The sequence below is a fragment of the Protomyctophum bolini genome, assembly GCF_963924005.1.
Source record: "Protomyctophum bolini genome assembly, chromosome: 23".
In the NCBI taxonomy this organism is placed as follows: domain Eukaryota; kingdom Metazoa; phylum Chordata; class Actinopteri; order Myctophiformes; family Myctophidae; genus Protomyctophum; species Protomyctophum bolini.
In genome coordinates this window covers 26,746,254-26,760,895 of record NC_137884.1, presented here as the reverse complement: position 1 = coordinate 26,760,895, position 14,642 = coordinate 26,746,254, and the positions used below count along the sequence as shown (strand labels likewise).

General features: G+C 44.0%; 1 protein-coding gene across 1 annotated transcript in view; it reads left to right on the top strand.

Annotated features, from left to right (window-relative positions):
• The first annotated feature begins 633 nt into the window (after positions 1–633).
• The window catches only part of podxl (podocalyxin-like), a 33,721-nt gene continuing 19,712 nt past the window's right edge, over positions 634–14,642 (top strand). The window contains exon 1 of the mRNA XM_080757370.1: positions 634–1,071. Within this exon, the coding sequence (XP_080613496.1) occupies positions 1,029–1,071 (43 nt within the window). The 5' untranslated portion in view covers positions 634–1,028. The remainder of the gene's footprint in view (positions 1,072–14,642) is intronic.

Here is a 14,642-nt window from a genome sequence, read left to right as displayed (position 1 = left end):
TCAAGTTACTGTAAAGTATAGTCACTTCAGTTCAAGACTGGAGAAGATTGTGATGAAATCCTATATGTATTGAATCCTATGAATTGAATCCTATGTATTGAATCCTATGTATTGAATCCTATTCATTGAAATCCTATGTATTGAAAAAGAAATGCTTTTGAATTTAGTTTAGTTTTTGAATTGAGAATCGAAACGTGACCCCAAGAATCGGAATCGAATCATTGGACCCCCAAAGATTCACAGCCTACCACAGCTGGCCATCAGTGTGAAAGCCCAAATAATTACCTCCTAGATTTACTCACTCTCATCAGAGAGTTAATTAAACTCTCTCAGAGTGTGTCTTCCTTCCAGTGTGGTGGTAGTTCCCCGTGGTATAGTTTAGTCATGGGCCATTTTTGGAATGAATTGAGAATAAAGTAACATTATTGTCTTTGAGTTTCCTTTGTTACTGCATGTCCCAAGACCATGAGTCCCCCCCCCCCCCCCCCCCCCCAAGAATGGGCAGTACCAGGGGGGGGGGGGGGGGAAGAGAGAGAGAGAGAGAGAGAGAGAGAGAGAGAGAGGGAGAGAGAGAGGGCGCAGCCAAGGAGACGGGAGAAAAACGTCCCCCCCCAAATCCTCACACAGAGCTGAGAGAAGGAGCAAAGGAGAGACGCTCAGACAAAAGCATTCTTGGCTTTCAACAAAAATTTCAAAAAAGACCAAAAAAAAACAAAAAAAGGGGAAAAAAGGAAAAAAGAAAGAAGATCGAAGAAGAAGAAGAAGGAGAAAAAAAATACAACAACTAAAGAAAACTAATAGAAAAGGAATAATAAGGAGAAAAAAAAACGTGGTGAATTAATTTACTTAATACTGATTTTATAGGAGTAGGCGTGACAGACAGACAGACAGCCCGCAAGAACAGCGTCGCTTCTTCAACATCAAGGTTTTCTTTTGGGCTGCATTTGTGCAAAAATAACGGATTCCACCGCATCGTTGAATGAAGAACATCAATACACTAATTTGGGTGGAAAAAAACTTCAGGAAGGATGAAAACGACTGCGCGAATTACGTGGGCGCTTGTGTCACTCGGTGAGTACAACAAAACGGTTTGCTGCATGGGCTTTTGTTTTGTTTATATTTGTGTATATCGATCAGCATATCACTTTATAATTTCCTGCATATATCTCTGCGATACTGGCAACACATTGATGGGGAAAGTAACTTATATAATGCCTGCTCTCTCTGAATGAACTGTCGGTCGCTGACAAATAAACTCATAGAAATGTGTGAACTTTTCATCTGCAACAGGTGCAGTGCGCCTGACGCTGTATAGCCTAGACAAGTAGTTGAAGTAGCATAATGCTTTCATATTATTACTCGACACAGTAGCACAATATAAAATTGATCATTATCTAAGCCTATAGCCTATATACTTCCCACGGTTTCCTGCAACTGCGAACTAATTGTATAATGAATATAAAACGTCATTTAACATACGGTATAGTAGCCTATACAATATGTAGTAGGCTATAGCCAAACATCTGGACATTCTGTGAGTGACGAGATGGTGTCCCCCCCTACTTCCACTGAGACATATAATATAGACACTGCTTTTGGTATCGGATAGGCCATATTATATATAGCCTATGGTTGACAAGATTCAAAAATATAGTTGGAGTAGCCTGCTGCCTAAGCTCATAGGCTGGTTAATAGTCTATTATTATATTCTATATTATTCTATAATGTTAATTTAATGTACTGAGCCTAATATAAGCTAGATTTGGCCGCGGACCACCATCTGGAAATATTTTGTGCCAGGTGTTTAAAAAAAAGAATATTAAAACATTTTCACACTTTTTCATTTTCTTTTAAAAGCTCACAACCTGTTGCATTGCCAAGCGTTGTGAGCTTGTAGTTCTAGTGTCAAATAACCAATGTATTGTATAGCATATTTTTTATGGGCTTAAAGTTAAAGTGTTTACATTGATGCTATATAATTCATTTAGCCATCTGGGAACCTCCATGAGACTCTCTCAAGGACCTCTGGGGGTCCCCGGACCCCACTTTGAGAACCTCTATATGGTCTACAATAGGCCATCCCCTGATCAAGGCCATAATGATCAATCATCTTGATGATTGATACGCATGAAACCAGGGTTCTAATCCCAGGTTTAATGTTTGTCTTTAGTTCAAAGTTTGTTTAGTTTAAACGCCAAAATCTACATCATAATGTGTCGTTTACATCATATTGTCTCTTTATTGTTAACGGCGTTTAATATTTGTGTTGGCAACTTGGCACCTGTTTGTTTTAAATCACCATTACGTCACCTATCATGAGTTAGACTAATATATTAGCGCCCCTCACTTCACACGGGTGTGATTTTTAGACCTATATATATCGATTGCTGACAGCTTCAAATATTGCGTTTGAACTTTGAATGCTGCGAAGGTGGCAGCAAGAACCACGCTGACTGTCGAAGTAAAATATCTGCCTCCCCCTGCCCTCCCCCCCTCAAGTCCCCCTCAAGTGCGCGGAGAACAGGCCCAAATAATGAAGTGCACCCGCCGGCCGTGACCTCGTATTGGAGTGTACGAGCTCCTCCCTGGTTCGCCCGACGGGAGGAGAAGTGTTTTTCTTTAATTATATGCATGGTTCGCACCTGCCCCCTCATTCGTTCAGATGCGGGAACCAGACGGGAGGCTGTTGTTTCTATGACCAGAAGAGAAACACGTACAGGCCGACAGCTGTCAGCACATTGTAGAAAAAGAAAAAGGAGAAGAAAGAAAGAAAGAAAGAAAGAAAGAATGAAAGAAAGAATGAAAGAAAGACTTTTGTCTGACAGAAGACCATGACATCACTTTATGCATACATGTGACCAAATTTGACTGAGAGCCTGCCATCGCACAAACTCCAGCTTTTCACCAGAAGAGTTTTTTCCCAAAATGAGTTATAGCACAGGCAGACTATAGACTCTTCACATACTAGAGCATGTCAGAGCTGAAATCGATGTAAATATGAAATAAATGCTTAAACATGTAGCTAGGTGTAATATTAGAGAACACAGAAGACATGTAAATATGAAATAAATGCTTAAACATGTAGCTAGGTGTAATGTTAGAGTCCACAGAAGTTAACCTTTTTCAAGCCTGTTTTCTCAACTCTCTGTTACTCTATAAGCCCTAAAGCCATATCTCCAAAACTGGAGGGTCAAACTGAACAGCAACATGTCAATTTGAAGCTACTTTCACATGACATGAAAAAACGAAAAATGTCATGTCATTATTATTATTATTATTATTATAATTATTATCAGTCCTCTCCAGGGCTTTGAACCACTTCCTAAAGTCACAACCAGGCCATGTCGTCTTCACGCTGCAGGGTCGCCGTGGTTCATGATGTGCGTTTTCCTACAAGATTAAAAGACGGCCAGGATGTCTTAATGCCTGCATGGTCAGAGCCTCAGCGGCCAAGCTGGTGTTCCACGGCGTTGTTGTACCAACATTCTCAGGCTATAGAACAGAAGCTTCTCAAACCTTTTCATGCCAAGCCAAACCCAAAATTGATATGCATAATTGACTCCTGCCGACCCCTCAGTCTGAAAAGGTTTTGTGCCGTGCAGAGGCCCCCCATGAAGACGCAAATAGCAGAATAGATGTACACAGCGCGACACAAAGTCAACATATAAATGGATAAAGTGCTTAAAAAGATTGTGATGTTATATTGACTATACATTTGCTGCGGACCCCACTGTGAATGACCCCCAGGGGTCATTGAGGGGGTTCCAGGGGGTCCCCAACTAAATGATAAATAACTGTAAAAATAAATAAAAGAGAGACTGTACCAAAAGGTACAAATTGTTCCATTTGTACACTCTGAGAGTTGAATTAACACCGGAGGACAAATACAAACGGGGTAGCCTGTGATCCATCCAGCCTGTGAGAAGTGAGAAAAATATGCCAAACATAGTGAATCAGGCTGGATCCCCCCAGGCTACAGATGGGGGTCCTTGGATCCCCCAGGCTACAGATGGGGGTCCATGGACCCCCCAGGCTACAGATGGGGGTCCATGACATGTGGCTTTAAATGCATATCAAACTTATAGGGTCCTTGAAATGAAAAAGAAAGGACCCCTCCCACAGGGAGGGAGCGGAGAGAACAATTGATAGGAAAACGTTATCAACAAATTCCCCCCCGGTTCCCATGGAAGGCGTGGCACCGACCGGCAGACAGCCTTGGTTCTCTCCTCTCCCACTCGGTCTCCTTCTCTGTCTCCTTCTCTGTCTCCTTCTCTGTCTCCTTCTCTCTGTCTCCCACTCGGTCTCCTTCTCTGTCTCCTTCTCTCTGTCTCCTTCTCTCCCACTCGGTCTCCTTCTCTGTCTCCTTCTCTGTCTCCTTCTCTGTCTCCTTCTCTCTGTCTCCCACTCGGTCTCCTTCTCTATCTCCTTCTCTGTCTCCTTCTCTGTCTCCTTCTCTCTGTCTCCCACTCGGTCTCCTTCTCTCTGTCTCCTTCTCTGTCTCCTTCTCTCTGTCTCCTTCACTGTCTCCTTCTCTATCTCCTTCTGTCTGTCCACTCTGTCTCCTTCTCTGTCTCCTTCTCTCTGTCTCCTTCTAACACTGAGCTTCAACAGACAGACAGACAGACAGACAGACAGACAGACAGAGTGTATCCATCACACTGCACCAGGGCCGTGTTTTGAAAGGAGAGAGAGAACATCTTCTTTCAGGGGGAGCAGCAGTGATGCATTTCATCACTGTCCTTCGCGGGCTGATAAAGACCGGCTCGCCCTCACCTTCCACCGTAACCTCACACACTCCCCGCGCCGCCTGGCTGGCTGCCTGCGGCCGGCGCTATACTACCCAGCATGCCGCGCTGCATGGCCCAGGTGTTCCTCTAATCGCGCCTGTGGCTGGTACCGACCACCACCACCACCACGGAGCCCCTCCCTCCCTCCATCCATCCCTCCCTCCTACTCATCCTCCTCATTCCTTCGCTCTGGTTTTGAACCCCCTTCATCTCTCTCTCTCTCTCTCTCTCTCTCTCTCTCCGCCCCACATGCCCGTGTCATGGAGTCACACTCCAGCAAGACGTATATTATACATCATCTATGCCACTGGTTCCTAAACTGTTTCGTGTCCCCCATTAGAAAAGATATGCCAGGGACCACCATAAGAGAAGATTTTGACTTGATTCTCAACCCGTTTAATTTCAAGGACCCCCCAGTTTGACATGCATATTAGTCTACAGTCCCCCCCGTTTAATGTAATTTCTATCTCTGGGTCCCCCGATTTATACTGTAAAATCAATGTTAATGTAACTCTGAGAGTGTACAAATGGAGCGCTATGAGCTTGTAGGTCTGATATTTTTTAAACGTCTCAGGTCAAAATGGGTTATACTGTCTCTCAAAGTGTGGTCTGAGGTATTAATAGTTATAGGAAGGAACCAAATGAACCCCTGCGGCTCTGTAACCATAAACTATAATAATTAATTACTTTCTTAATACTTGTATCCCTGCCTCCTCATCACTTTCACGGCAACTCCCTAAGAAACACCGCTAAGAAAGAAAACAACACAGATATTTCTTCATTAGCCAATCGCCATGAGGCAAGCACAGTGTCAGCTTACTTACGATCTCGCACAGCGTCTGCTAAATGCCTATACATTGTGCACATGTGTGCGTGTGTGTGTGTGTGTGTGTGTGTGTGTGTGTGTGTGTGTGTGCGCGCGCGTGCGTGTGTGAGAGAGAGTGCGCACGTGAGTAGGTACCTCTATGTGTGTGTGTGTGTGTGTGTGTGTGTGTGTGTGTGTGTGTGTGTGTGCCTAATGTGTGTTTTCCAACCAAACTTATATGGCCGAATTTCCACACTCCTTGAGTGGGTTCCAGGGGGTCCCCAGGGTGTTCCAGGGGGTTCCCAGGGGGTCCCCAGCTAAATGACTGCATAGTTATAGGAACCATCAATTATATTTGGACACTCTCGTATATAATTAATACTGTATATATATTAAATCATGGGGGGGGGGGGTCCATGAAATGAAAATAGTTGAACATGGCTCTGCTCTAGATTGTGAAAGCGAGGAGGTTTGACTGATGTGTTAGATTAACGGGCCTCCATTCTGAACCTCTCCCCCACCTTTCTCCCAGAGGAGGAGGAGGAGGAGGAGAGGTACGTGTCATCATAGCTTTATTGAACTTTAGCACCAGAGACCCCCCCCCCCCCATCAGAGCCCCCCCCCCACCCCCACACATGAGTTCAACCCTACATAAACACACACGCAGCAGCTTTCAGTAACTAAGGACAGGCTATAGGAATGTGTGTGTGTGTTGGGTTGACGAGTGCTTAATGTATAGGCTATGCATGTACATGCGTAAGGTGTGTGTGTGTGTGTGTGTGTGTGTGTGTGTGTGTGTGTGTGTGTGTGTATGTGTGTGTGTGTGTGTGTGTGGTCAGTCGTTAGATTTACAGCCCCCTCTGTCTCTCCTTGTCCCGCCCCCCCTGCTCTCCTCTCCTCCCTTTCACTTGTACTTCTTTTATGCCTCATGTGGAGAGTTTACGTTTACGTTTACGTTTACGTTTACGTTATGCATTCACGGCTTCTCTCTCTCTCTCTGCATATCGGGCCTGTGCAAAAACAATGTCTCTCTCTCTCTCTCTCTCACTCTGCATATCGGGCCTGTGCAAAAACAATGTCTCTCTCTCTCTCTCTCTGCATATCGGGCCTGTGCAAAAACAATGTCTCTCTCTTTCTCTCTCTCTCTCTCTCTGCATATCGGGCCTGTGCAAAAACAATGTCTCTCTCTCTACAATTTACAATTTAGGCATTTAGCAGTAGACGCTCTTAATCCAGAGCGATTTACATTAATTAAGCAAGAACAAAAAAAGCATCATACATCACATAAAATCACATAAAAAGCATTTATCATGAAACATGCGTAAGCTAAGAACGTAACAGTGGAATATCTATATAATGAAACTATATATAAACTATATACATATATACTATACTATGCTATACATATGTACTATGACGTGCTATGACTATAAATACAATGCAATTATAGTGCCGTCTACATAACATGCTATAAATCTGTATCAAATGCTATCTCTAAGTCTAGAAATGCTATCTAAAGGGGTAGGGTAAGTGCTACGGGCCATGATGATGGAGTCTGAAAAGGTGGGTTTTCAGACTCTTAAAATGACCTCTCTCACTCTAACAGTATTTCTGGAAGGAGGGGGAGACCGTATAGTGGAAGCGAGGCCCCCACACAGCAGGGGGGCCCCTGCCCTGCACGGGGGCCACAGTGACAGAGGCAGTAACCCTCCCCGGCAGGGCCACACGTGGGGGCCCTTTGTGTGGGGCCTCCTCCTGTCACTAGAGCTAAACGGGGCCGGTCTTTTGTCCAGCCGGAGCTTCTGAGCGACAGCTAACATGTATTTAGTTACTCCTCTGTCTTCCCCCTTTTGGCGCATATGGAGCACGTTTAGACGCTCAGACACACAGACCCCCAATCTCTGGGGCCCGGCTGGGTCGGGGAGGCCCCGGGGAGGCCCCGGGAGGGCCCGGGGTTCCTGGCACCACCGGTGGTTCCACGCAGATAGCTGACTGAACAGCTATAACTCTGCACAGTAGAACACACACGCACGCACGTCCACGCACGCACGTCCACGCACGCACAAACGCATGCATGCATGCACGCACGGGGTCAATATTATGTTTTAACTATACTTGAACAAAACATCCGTTTTTTAGTTTTTTTTTATATTGTCAAAAAATATCCAAATATTTCAAAATATAGCAGATGCACAATGTTTTTTATATATATTATATATATATATATATATATATATATATATATATATATATATATATATATAAATACAAATAAACTGCACTTTTTTGAAAGATTTGGATATTTTTTGACAATATAAAAAACACAAAAAAACCGGAATATAAACGTTTCGGTGATCTTTGAAAACGACTTTTCCCGGGAAACAGGGAACAGCCATGAAGGCTGAAATGGGTTCAGTGTAAAATCCCTTTCATTCTCCCCTCCAGCCAGTGTGTGTGTGTGTGGTCTATAGTCTTATAAGAGTATATATACTCTAAGGGTCCTAGAAGTGGGTATTTTTACAGCATGGGCAGACAGGAAGGCAGGACAATTCAACAAAGTCTCCACCCAGCTGGCTCCGATTGTCGTCGTGCTGCTTTAACTCATTCTGAACGGGAACCCGTTTTGGTGTTAGCATTACGTTGTGCTTTATAGCTATTGAAAAATAGCAGATCTACAAGCTCGTAGCGCGCCACCGAGTGGCGCGCTATGAGCTTGTAGGTCTGCTATTTTTGAAAAAAATCGAAGAACGACTGTGACATTTTTAGAATCTGATCTCAGGTCAGAATGGGTTAATCAGACCAGTGTGTGTGTGTCCAGTGGAAACCTCGTATGAATCTGATCTCAGGTCAGAATGGTTTAACTGCGTATACGGACGCACGGATGGAACCTCCGCACTAAAACAGGACTATGGGTCGACGCTCGCTGGAACCAAACAACAGAAGCACACACACACACACACACACACACACACACACACACACACACACACACACACACACCGTCAAGGTCCAGGGCTTGGCTATTATGGAAGTATATATAGACTTCAAAAGGTAGACACGGTCAGAGCCTTGTTAGCCCGTTCTGACCTGAGATCAGATTTAAAAAAAAAATGTCTTCTACACATCCTGACAGTTTTTCAAAAAATAGCTATAAAGCATAACCTAATGCTAACACCAAAAGGGCCGGTTATACCCGCCCCAAAATGGGTTAGATATAGACAGAGTTACGCAAACTGCGTTCACTTCATGGGCCCTCAGTCCCTTAAATTCTGTATTTTAGCCGTGACGTCACGTGAGATACTTCCGGGTCCCACTTTTCTGTCGCTTTTGTGTCTCCCATAGAGTTACACGGTGTCCCTCCGTCGGACTAAATAAATCTGAGACGAAAACAACCGAGAAAGTCTCATTTTTACCGCTTTCCCCGAAACAACAAAGCTGCTGTGTCTCCTAAATCTGGCTGTGATATAGGCCGCCTGGCTGCCCCCACACTACTGGATACTATCGCCATTTTATGTCATTGTGGCAACTAAATACTCATTAATGCAAACTATAGATTCAAAGAATACAACATACTCAACCCTGCACACTAGTTACCACCTTCAATAATAATGATAATTATTATGTCTCCACAACATCATATATTTTCTTTGTCATGGACACTTGTATACAGAAACATTAATAATTCTATAATCGAGTTGGAAGCATTAAGACGCATTTTAACCCTCAATGGCTTCCTTTCTGAAAAATAACGTCATTGTGAAAAGATTCACTAGCAACCAGCCGGTTCCACACGCTGCACAAGGTGCCCTTTTTTCACCTCTAAATGTCTATGCACGCCACTGAGCACCTGCCCCTCTAAATGTCTGTGCACGCCACTGAGCACCTGCCCCTCTAAATGTCTGTGCACGCCACTGAGCACCTGCCCCTCTAAATGTCTGTGCACGCCACTGAGCACCTGCCCCTCTAAATGTCTGTACACGCCACTGAGCACCTGCCCCTCTAAATGTCTGTACACGCCACTGTCCTGCCCCTCTAAATGTCTGTGCACGCCACTGAGCACCTGCCCCTCTAAATGTCTATGCACGCCACTGTCCTGCCCCTCTAAATGTCTGTGCACGCCACTGAGCACCTGCCCCTCTAAATGTCTGTGCACGCCACTGAGCACCTGCCCCTCTAAATGTCTATGCACGCCACTGTCCTGCCCCTCTAAATGTCTGTGCACGCCACTGAGCACCTGCCCCTCTAAATGTCTGTGCACGCCACTGTCCTGCCCCTCTAAATGTCTGTGCACGCCACTGTCCTGCCCCTCTAAATGTCTATGCACGCCACTGAGCACCTGCCCCTCTAAATGTCTGTGCACGCCACTGTCCTGCCCCTCTAAATGTCTGTGCACGCCACTGTCCTGCCCCTCTAAATGTCTGTGCACGCCACTGCCCGGGTTAGCGCAGACATTACAGGAGAGGAAAGCATATACAATGATGTATATACGTATAAATACATGTTTATTCTTTTCTAACAAAACAAATATGATGGAAACCAAAACAAAAAGTGACAATGACGTTGAAACAGACAAAACATGGATGGACCAGACTTTGTATTGTCTGATCCATTGGACCTATAACGGAGTCCTGATTTAACCTTCTGTGTCGCTGGTTGAGCATCTCAGCCCTCTGTCTCACCCTCTTGTCTCACCCTCTGTTCTCACCCTCTGTCTCACCCTCTGTTCTCACCCTCTGTCTCACCCTCTGTTCTCACCCTCTGTCTCACCCTCTCTGTCCCATGAGAAGATCTGGTTGACCATCCCAGCCCTCAGCTGTTTTATATTTGTGATCAGCAAAATAATTCAGTGTTTTTAATTAATGGCACCTGTCTTTTAAAACCTGTGATCATGCTGAGAGTTGAATAAACATAAACACAATTCATCACTGATGCTCAACCAGTTGAGAACCACTGAAAACAAGTAAAAGTCCTGTAAACAAACATCTGCATGCGTGCGTGCGCGCGAGCGTGCGTGTTTGTGTGTGCGCGTGCATGCGTTTGTGTGTGTGTGTGTGTGTGTACTGTAGCTTCCAGCGAGGAATGTCCCGGTGAGGTGGGAGCAGCCTTGGACCTGATAAGAGAAGGGGGTATCAGGGGGTGCTGTCACCTGCTAAGAAACAGGCACAGGGTCAACTGGGGTCATCCCAAATATGACACCACACCTCGGGAGAGGGAGAGGGAATGAGGAGAGGGGAGAGGGAAGGGGGATAAGGAAGGGGAGAGGGAAGAGGGGAGAGGGAAGGGTCACGCTTCAACTCATGAGTGTCAAGTATACTAATGTGAATATTCAGTCAGGATGAGAAAATGAATAATCCTTCTGGTTCATCTGCATCATACATGCATGCAGGCACCCATTAATTGTTCAACACACACAAGCAGTGTGTATGTACGTGTACGTGTACGTGTAATTTAACTGGCAGCTTAGCCAAAATGATGAGCAATTAATCACACACTGAGTCACTGACCACAATGACAGTGAATGGATGCATATTTGGGCTGAAGAAAATGAGCATTGGATGTTTGACAATTTGACAACTGACCCGTGGTCAGTGACCCGTGGTCAGTGACCCGTCCCACAAACGGCTTTTAAAGGTACTTGAACCTATAATACAGCAGGAACCATGAGGGCTGATATTTCGGAGGCCATTGTTCTCATTCGACTGGGTCTGGGCCTTAACCCATTTTGACCCGGGAACGATTCTATAAAAATGTCTTCTACATCCTGATAGTTTTCTGAAAAAGCTTTGTTTCTATGTCAGTCGTTCTTCGATTTCTTTCAAAAAATAGCAGATCTACAAGCTCGTAGCGCGCCACTCGGTGGCGCGCTATGAGCTTGTAGATCTGCTATTTTCAATCGATTCAATAGCTATAAAGCATAGCATAATGCTATAACACCACAAAAAGGGGGATCCCGTTCAGAACGGGTTAAGACGGAGCCAGGATTGTTTCAGGGTGTGTTGGGGGTAAAAAAGCTTTGCTCACGGTTGGGTGGGGGACTTCCTACGTTATTGTTTGGAACATCCTGTCCTGTTGTGACTATAAATAGCGGAACCAGAAGAAGTGTCTGGAGGAGGTTTCGTTCGTCGTTTGGAGAGCTCGTCGTGGGCGTGGCTATCTCAACGTTTTATATGCCGAAAATAGCAGATCTACAAGTTCTCGACATGTCGCCGCCCTGTAGCGCGTGAGCTCGTAGAGCAACTATAGTTTCACTATATAGAGCGTCGCAGTCCCGCCCCCTCTACCACCAGAGCAGTGACGCACCGAATATTCGGCCGCAGAAAATATTCGGCAGAAAATGGCTAAAAATGCATTTTTGGCCTATTCGGTTTCGGCCCAAATAGGCAGAAAATATATCACCGAATAGTGTATGCAATTAATGCATTCAAAAGAGCTGAATAAATGTTTTATGGACCCATAATAGTGATTGTTATTTAAGTAAAGTTTTGCCATAACCATTTATTTTGCCATAAATCAGGTAGCTTTAAGGTACGGCCATGACAGCAATGGTATAGGAAAAAAGATGTATAATATTAATCATATTCGGATATTCGGTATTCGGTTTCGGCCAAGAATTTCAATTTCGGTGCATCCCTATTAATGATTCCACCGTTCATTGTCCTCATAGACATTTCAAAAAGTATTTATTTATATAAGACCTTTTAAGCCTCGTATACAAAGCCAACTCTTGTCGTGACAAATCATGACATTTGTTCGGGCCCAACAAATACTTAGAAAGAAGAAGAAAACGGAAGGTTACAACACTTTTTTTTAATTGTTTTTCTTCTTTGTAATTATTTGTTTGGTCCAAAATATTTTTGTTTGTTGTCATGATTTAATTGTCACAAGACCTGCTTAAAATGTCTATGAGGGAAAAATGCATTGGGAACTATTTCCTGGGCCTGGCGTCGTCATGAAAGAGGGCGGGACTGCGACACTTTATTATGACAAAGTATAGCCTACTGTAGGGTTATTTTCAAATGAATACATTACTATCTCCGTGTGTATTAACCCATCTTTTTAAAATGCCTTTTTTTGTGTCTATATCAGTGGTTCTCAATATTTCAAGTCAAGGACCCCAAAGATTATATGAATGAAAGATGGCTTAGAAAGATGGCCGCGCGGGTGTGAGGCAGGTGCACAGAGCTCACCACTTTTATTTTAAAAACTAAACTATAAGCGCTATACCAACCGAAATGATTATTACATTTTAAACTAAACGATCCTACTCCTTTGTACACTTTGGAACTGACAAACAAGAAGCAAGGAACCTTCTGAGAAGCAGCAGACCCTGCCGTAACAAACGGCGCTACAAACACTGGTCTTCTACAGCCACAGCACAACATGGCCGCAATGGCTACAGGTGAAATCACCTTACAAACATTGTGGAATGCTATCCAGCAAAGCAGAACTGAGCTGCTCCAACAGTTTGATAAAAAGACAACTGATATTCAAACTAGTTTGGAAACAATCAGAAGCTCGATGACGTCGCTTGCCGAACAAGTGGAAGAAGTGCAGCAACGAGTTAGCAGCAACGAGGACAACATCCAGACGGCCCACGAAACAATCACTAAACTAGAAAAAGAGATGACCGCTGTAAAACGAAAAGTCCAACAGTACGAGGACAACTCATTGCGCGCAGTCGTTCGTTTGGAGGGGCTACCAGAGACAGTAGAAAAACGGGACCTCGCCGGCTTCCTAGCCGCATTTCTACTATGGCTGTTTGGCGAAGAAAATCTCGGCGGCCCCGTGCTGATCGACAGCGCGTATCGCTTGAAATTAAAACAACCAAACCCCAGCAAGCCAAGACCAATACTACTGAAACTACTGCGAGCACAACAAAAGGACACCATCATGCGCCTGGCGAGGGAGAAGGGAGAACTGTACTACGGCGGGACCGAGGAAACCACCAGAAGTAGGATCAACCTTTACAGTCATTTCAGCCAGGAGGTGATGAAGAAACGCAAGCTGTTTGACGACGTGAAACGCATATTCAGATCGAAAAACCTGTCTTACTCAATGAGACACCCAGCTATACTAAGAGTCGAACACGGCGGGACCTCCCGTGACTTTCATTCCCCAGAAGCCGCACAAGATTTCATCCGTGGACTTGAATGAGGCTGAAAGCGGGCAGATCAGGCCCGGCACTGCCGCGCCAGGATGAAATGACTGGGGGGGCAACTGCATGGATCCCCTGATCCTCCCTACTACCAAGACAAACACCGAGAAAGACGAGATAAGTAGCCAAAACTAAGACACACACAAATGTCACACACTACCAAATGAACTATTAGAAAAATCAGAAACAACCCTGAACGTGGATAATTAAAGGACAAGTATCTAAATTTAATGACTAGTATTTAATTTCTAGGTTTCTTTTTTTGCTATTGTGGTGTTTATATTACCGGTATCTCTTTTTTTTTAATTTATTACATCCAATTAGTTATATATATATATATTTTTTTTTTTTTCTTTGGGTTGGATGTTTTATTTTTTAGGGTGTTGGTGGGCAACTATAGTTGTAGAACTCTGCATTTTGTAGTTTATTTTCGTAGCCTTTACAAGGGGAAAGGATAGTTAGATCATGTAGGCTTATAAAATATTAAGAAAGAAAAAGAAATAAAGAACCTAAAAATGGAATTGAAAAAAAAAAGTAAAAGTAAATTGGTAGCCTATTTATATCTTTCCCCTCTTAGTTATTAATTTAATTATTAATTTAATTATTTATTTCTCTGCCTTATTACTGAATCGTTTGCTTGCTTGTATTGTTAGTTTCTCAGTTTCTATTTTGTTTTCTTTTTTTCTTTTGTTTATTTTTGTTATAAGGGGTAGCGCTTCACAGCCTGGTTCAAATAGTGGTGTGCCACCTGGCAATTTAAAGGGGAAGTTAACAGGGAGCCAAGTAGGGAAATATAGGACTAGCGAGCCTATGTTGTGGTTTACTTTCTGTTTGGGGAGGGTATGGGGGGATGAGAAGGGTGGGGGGGGACCTAGTACAAATACATATTATCTTC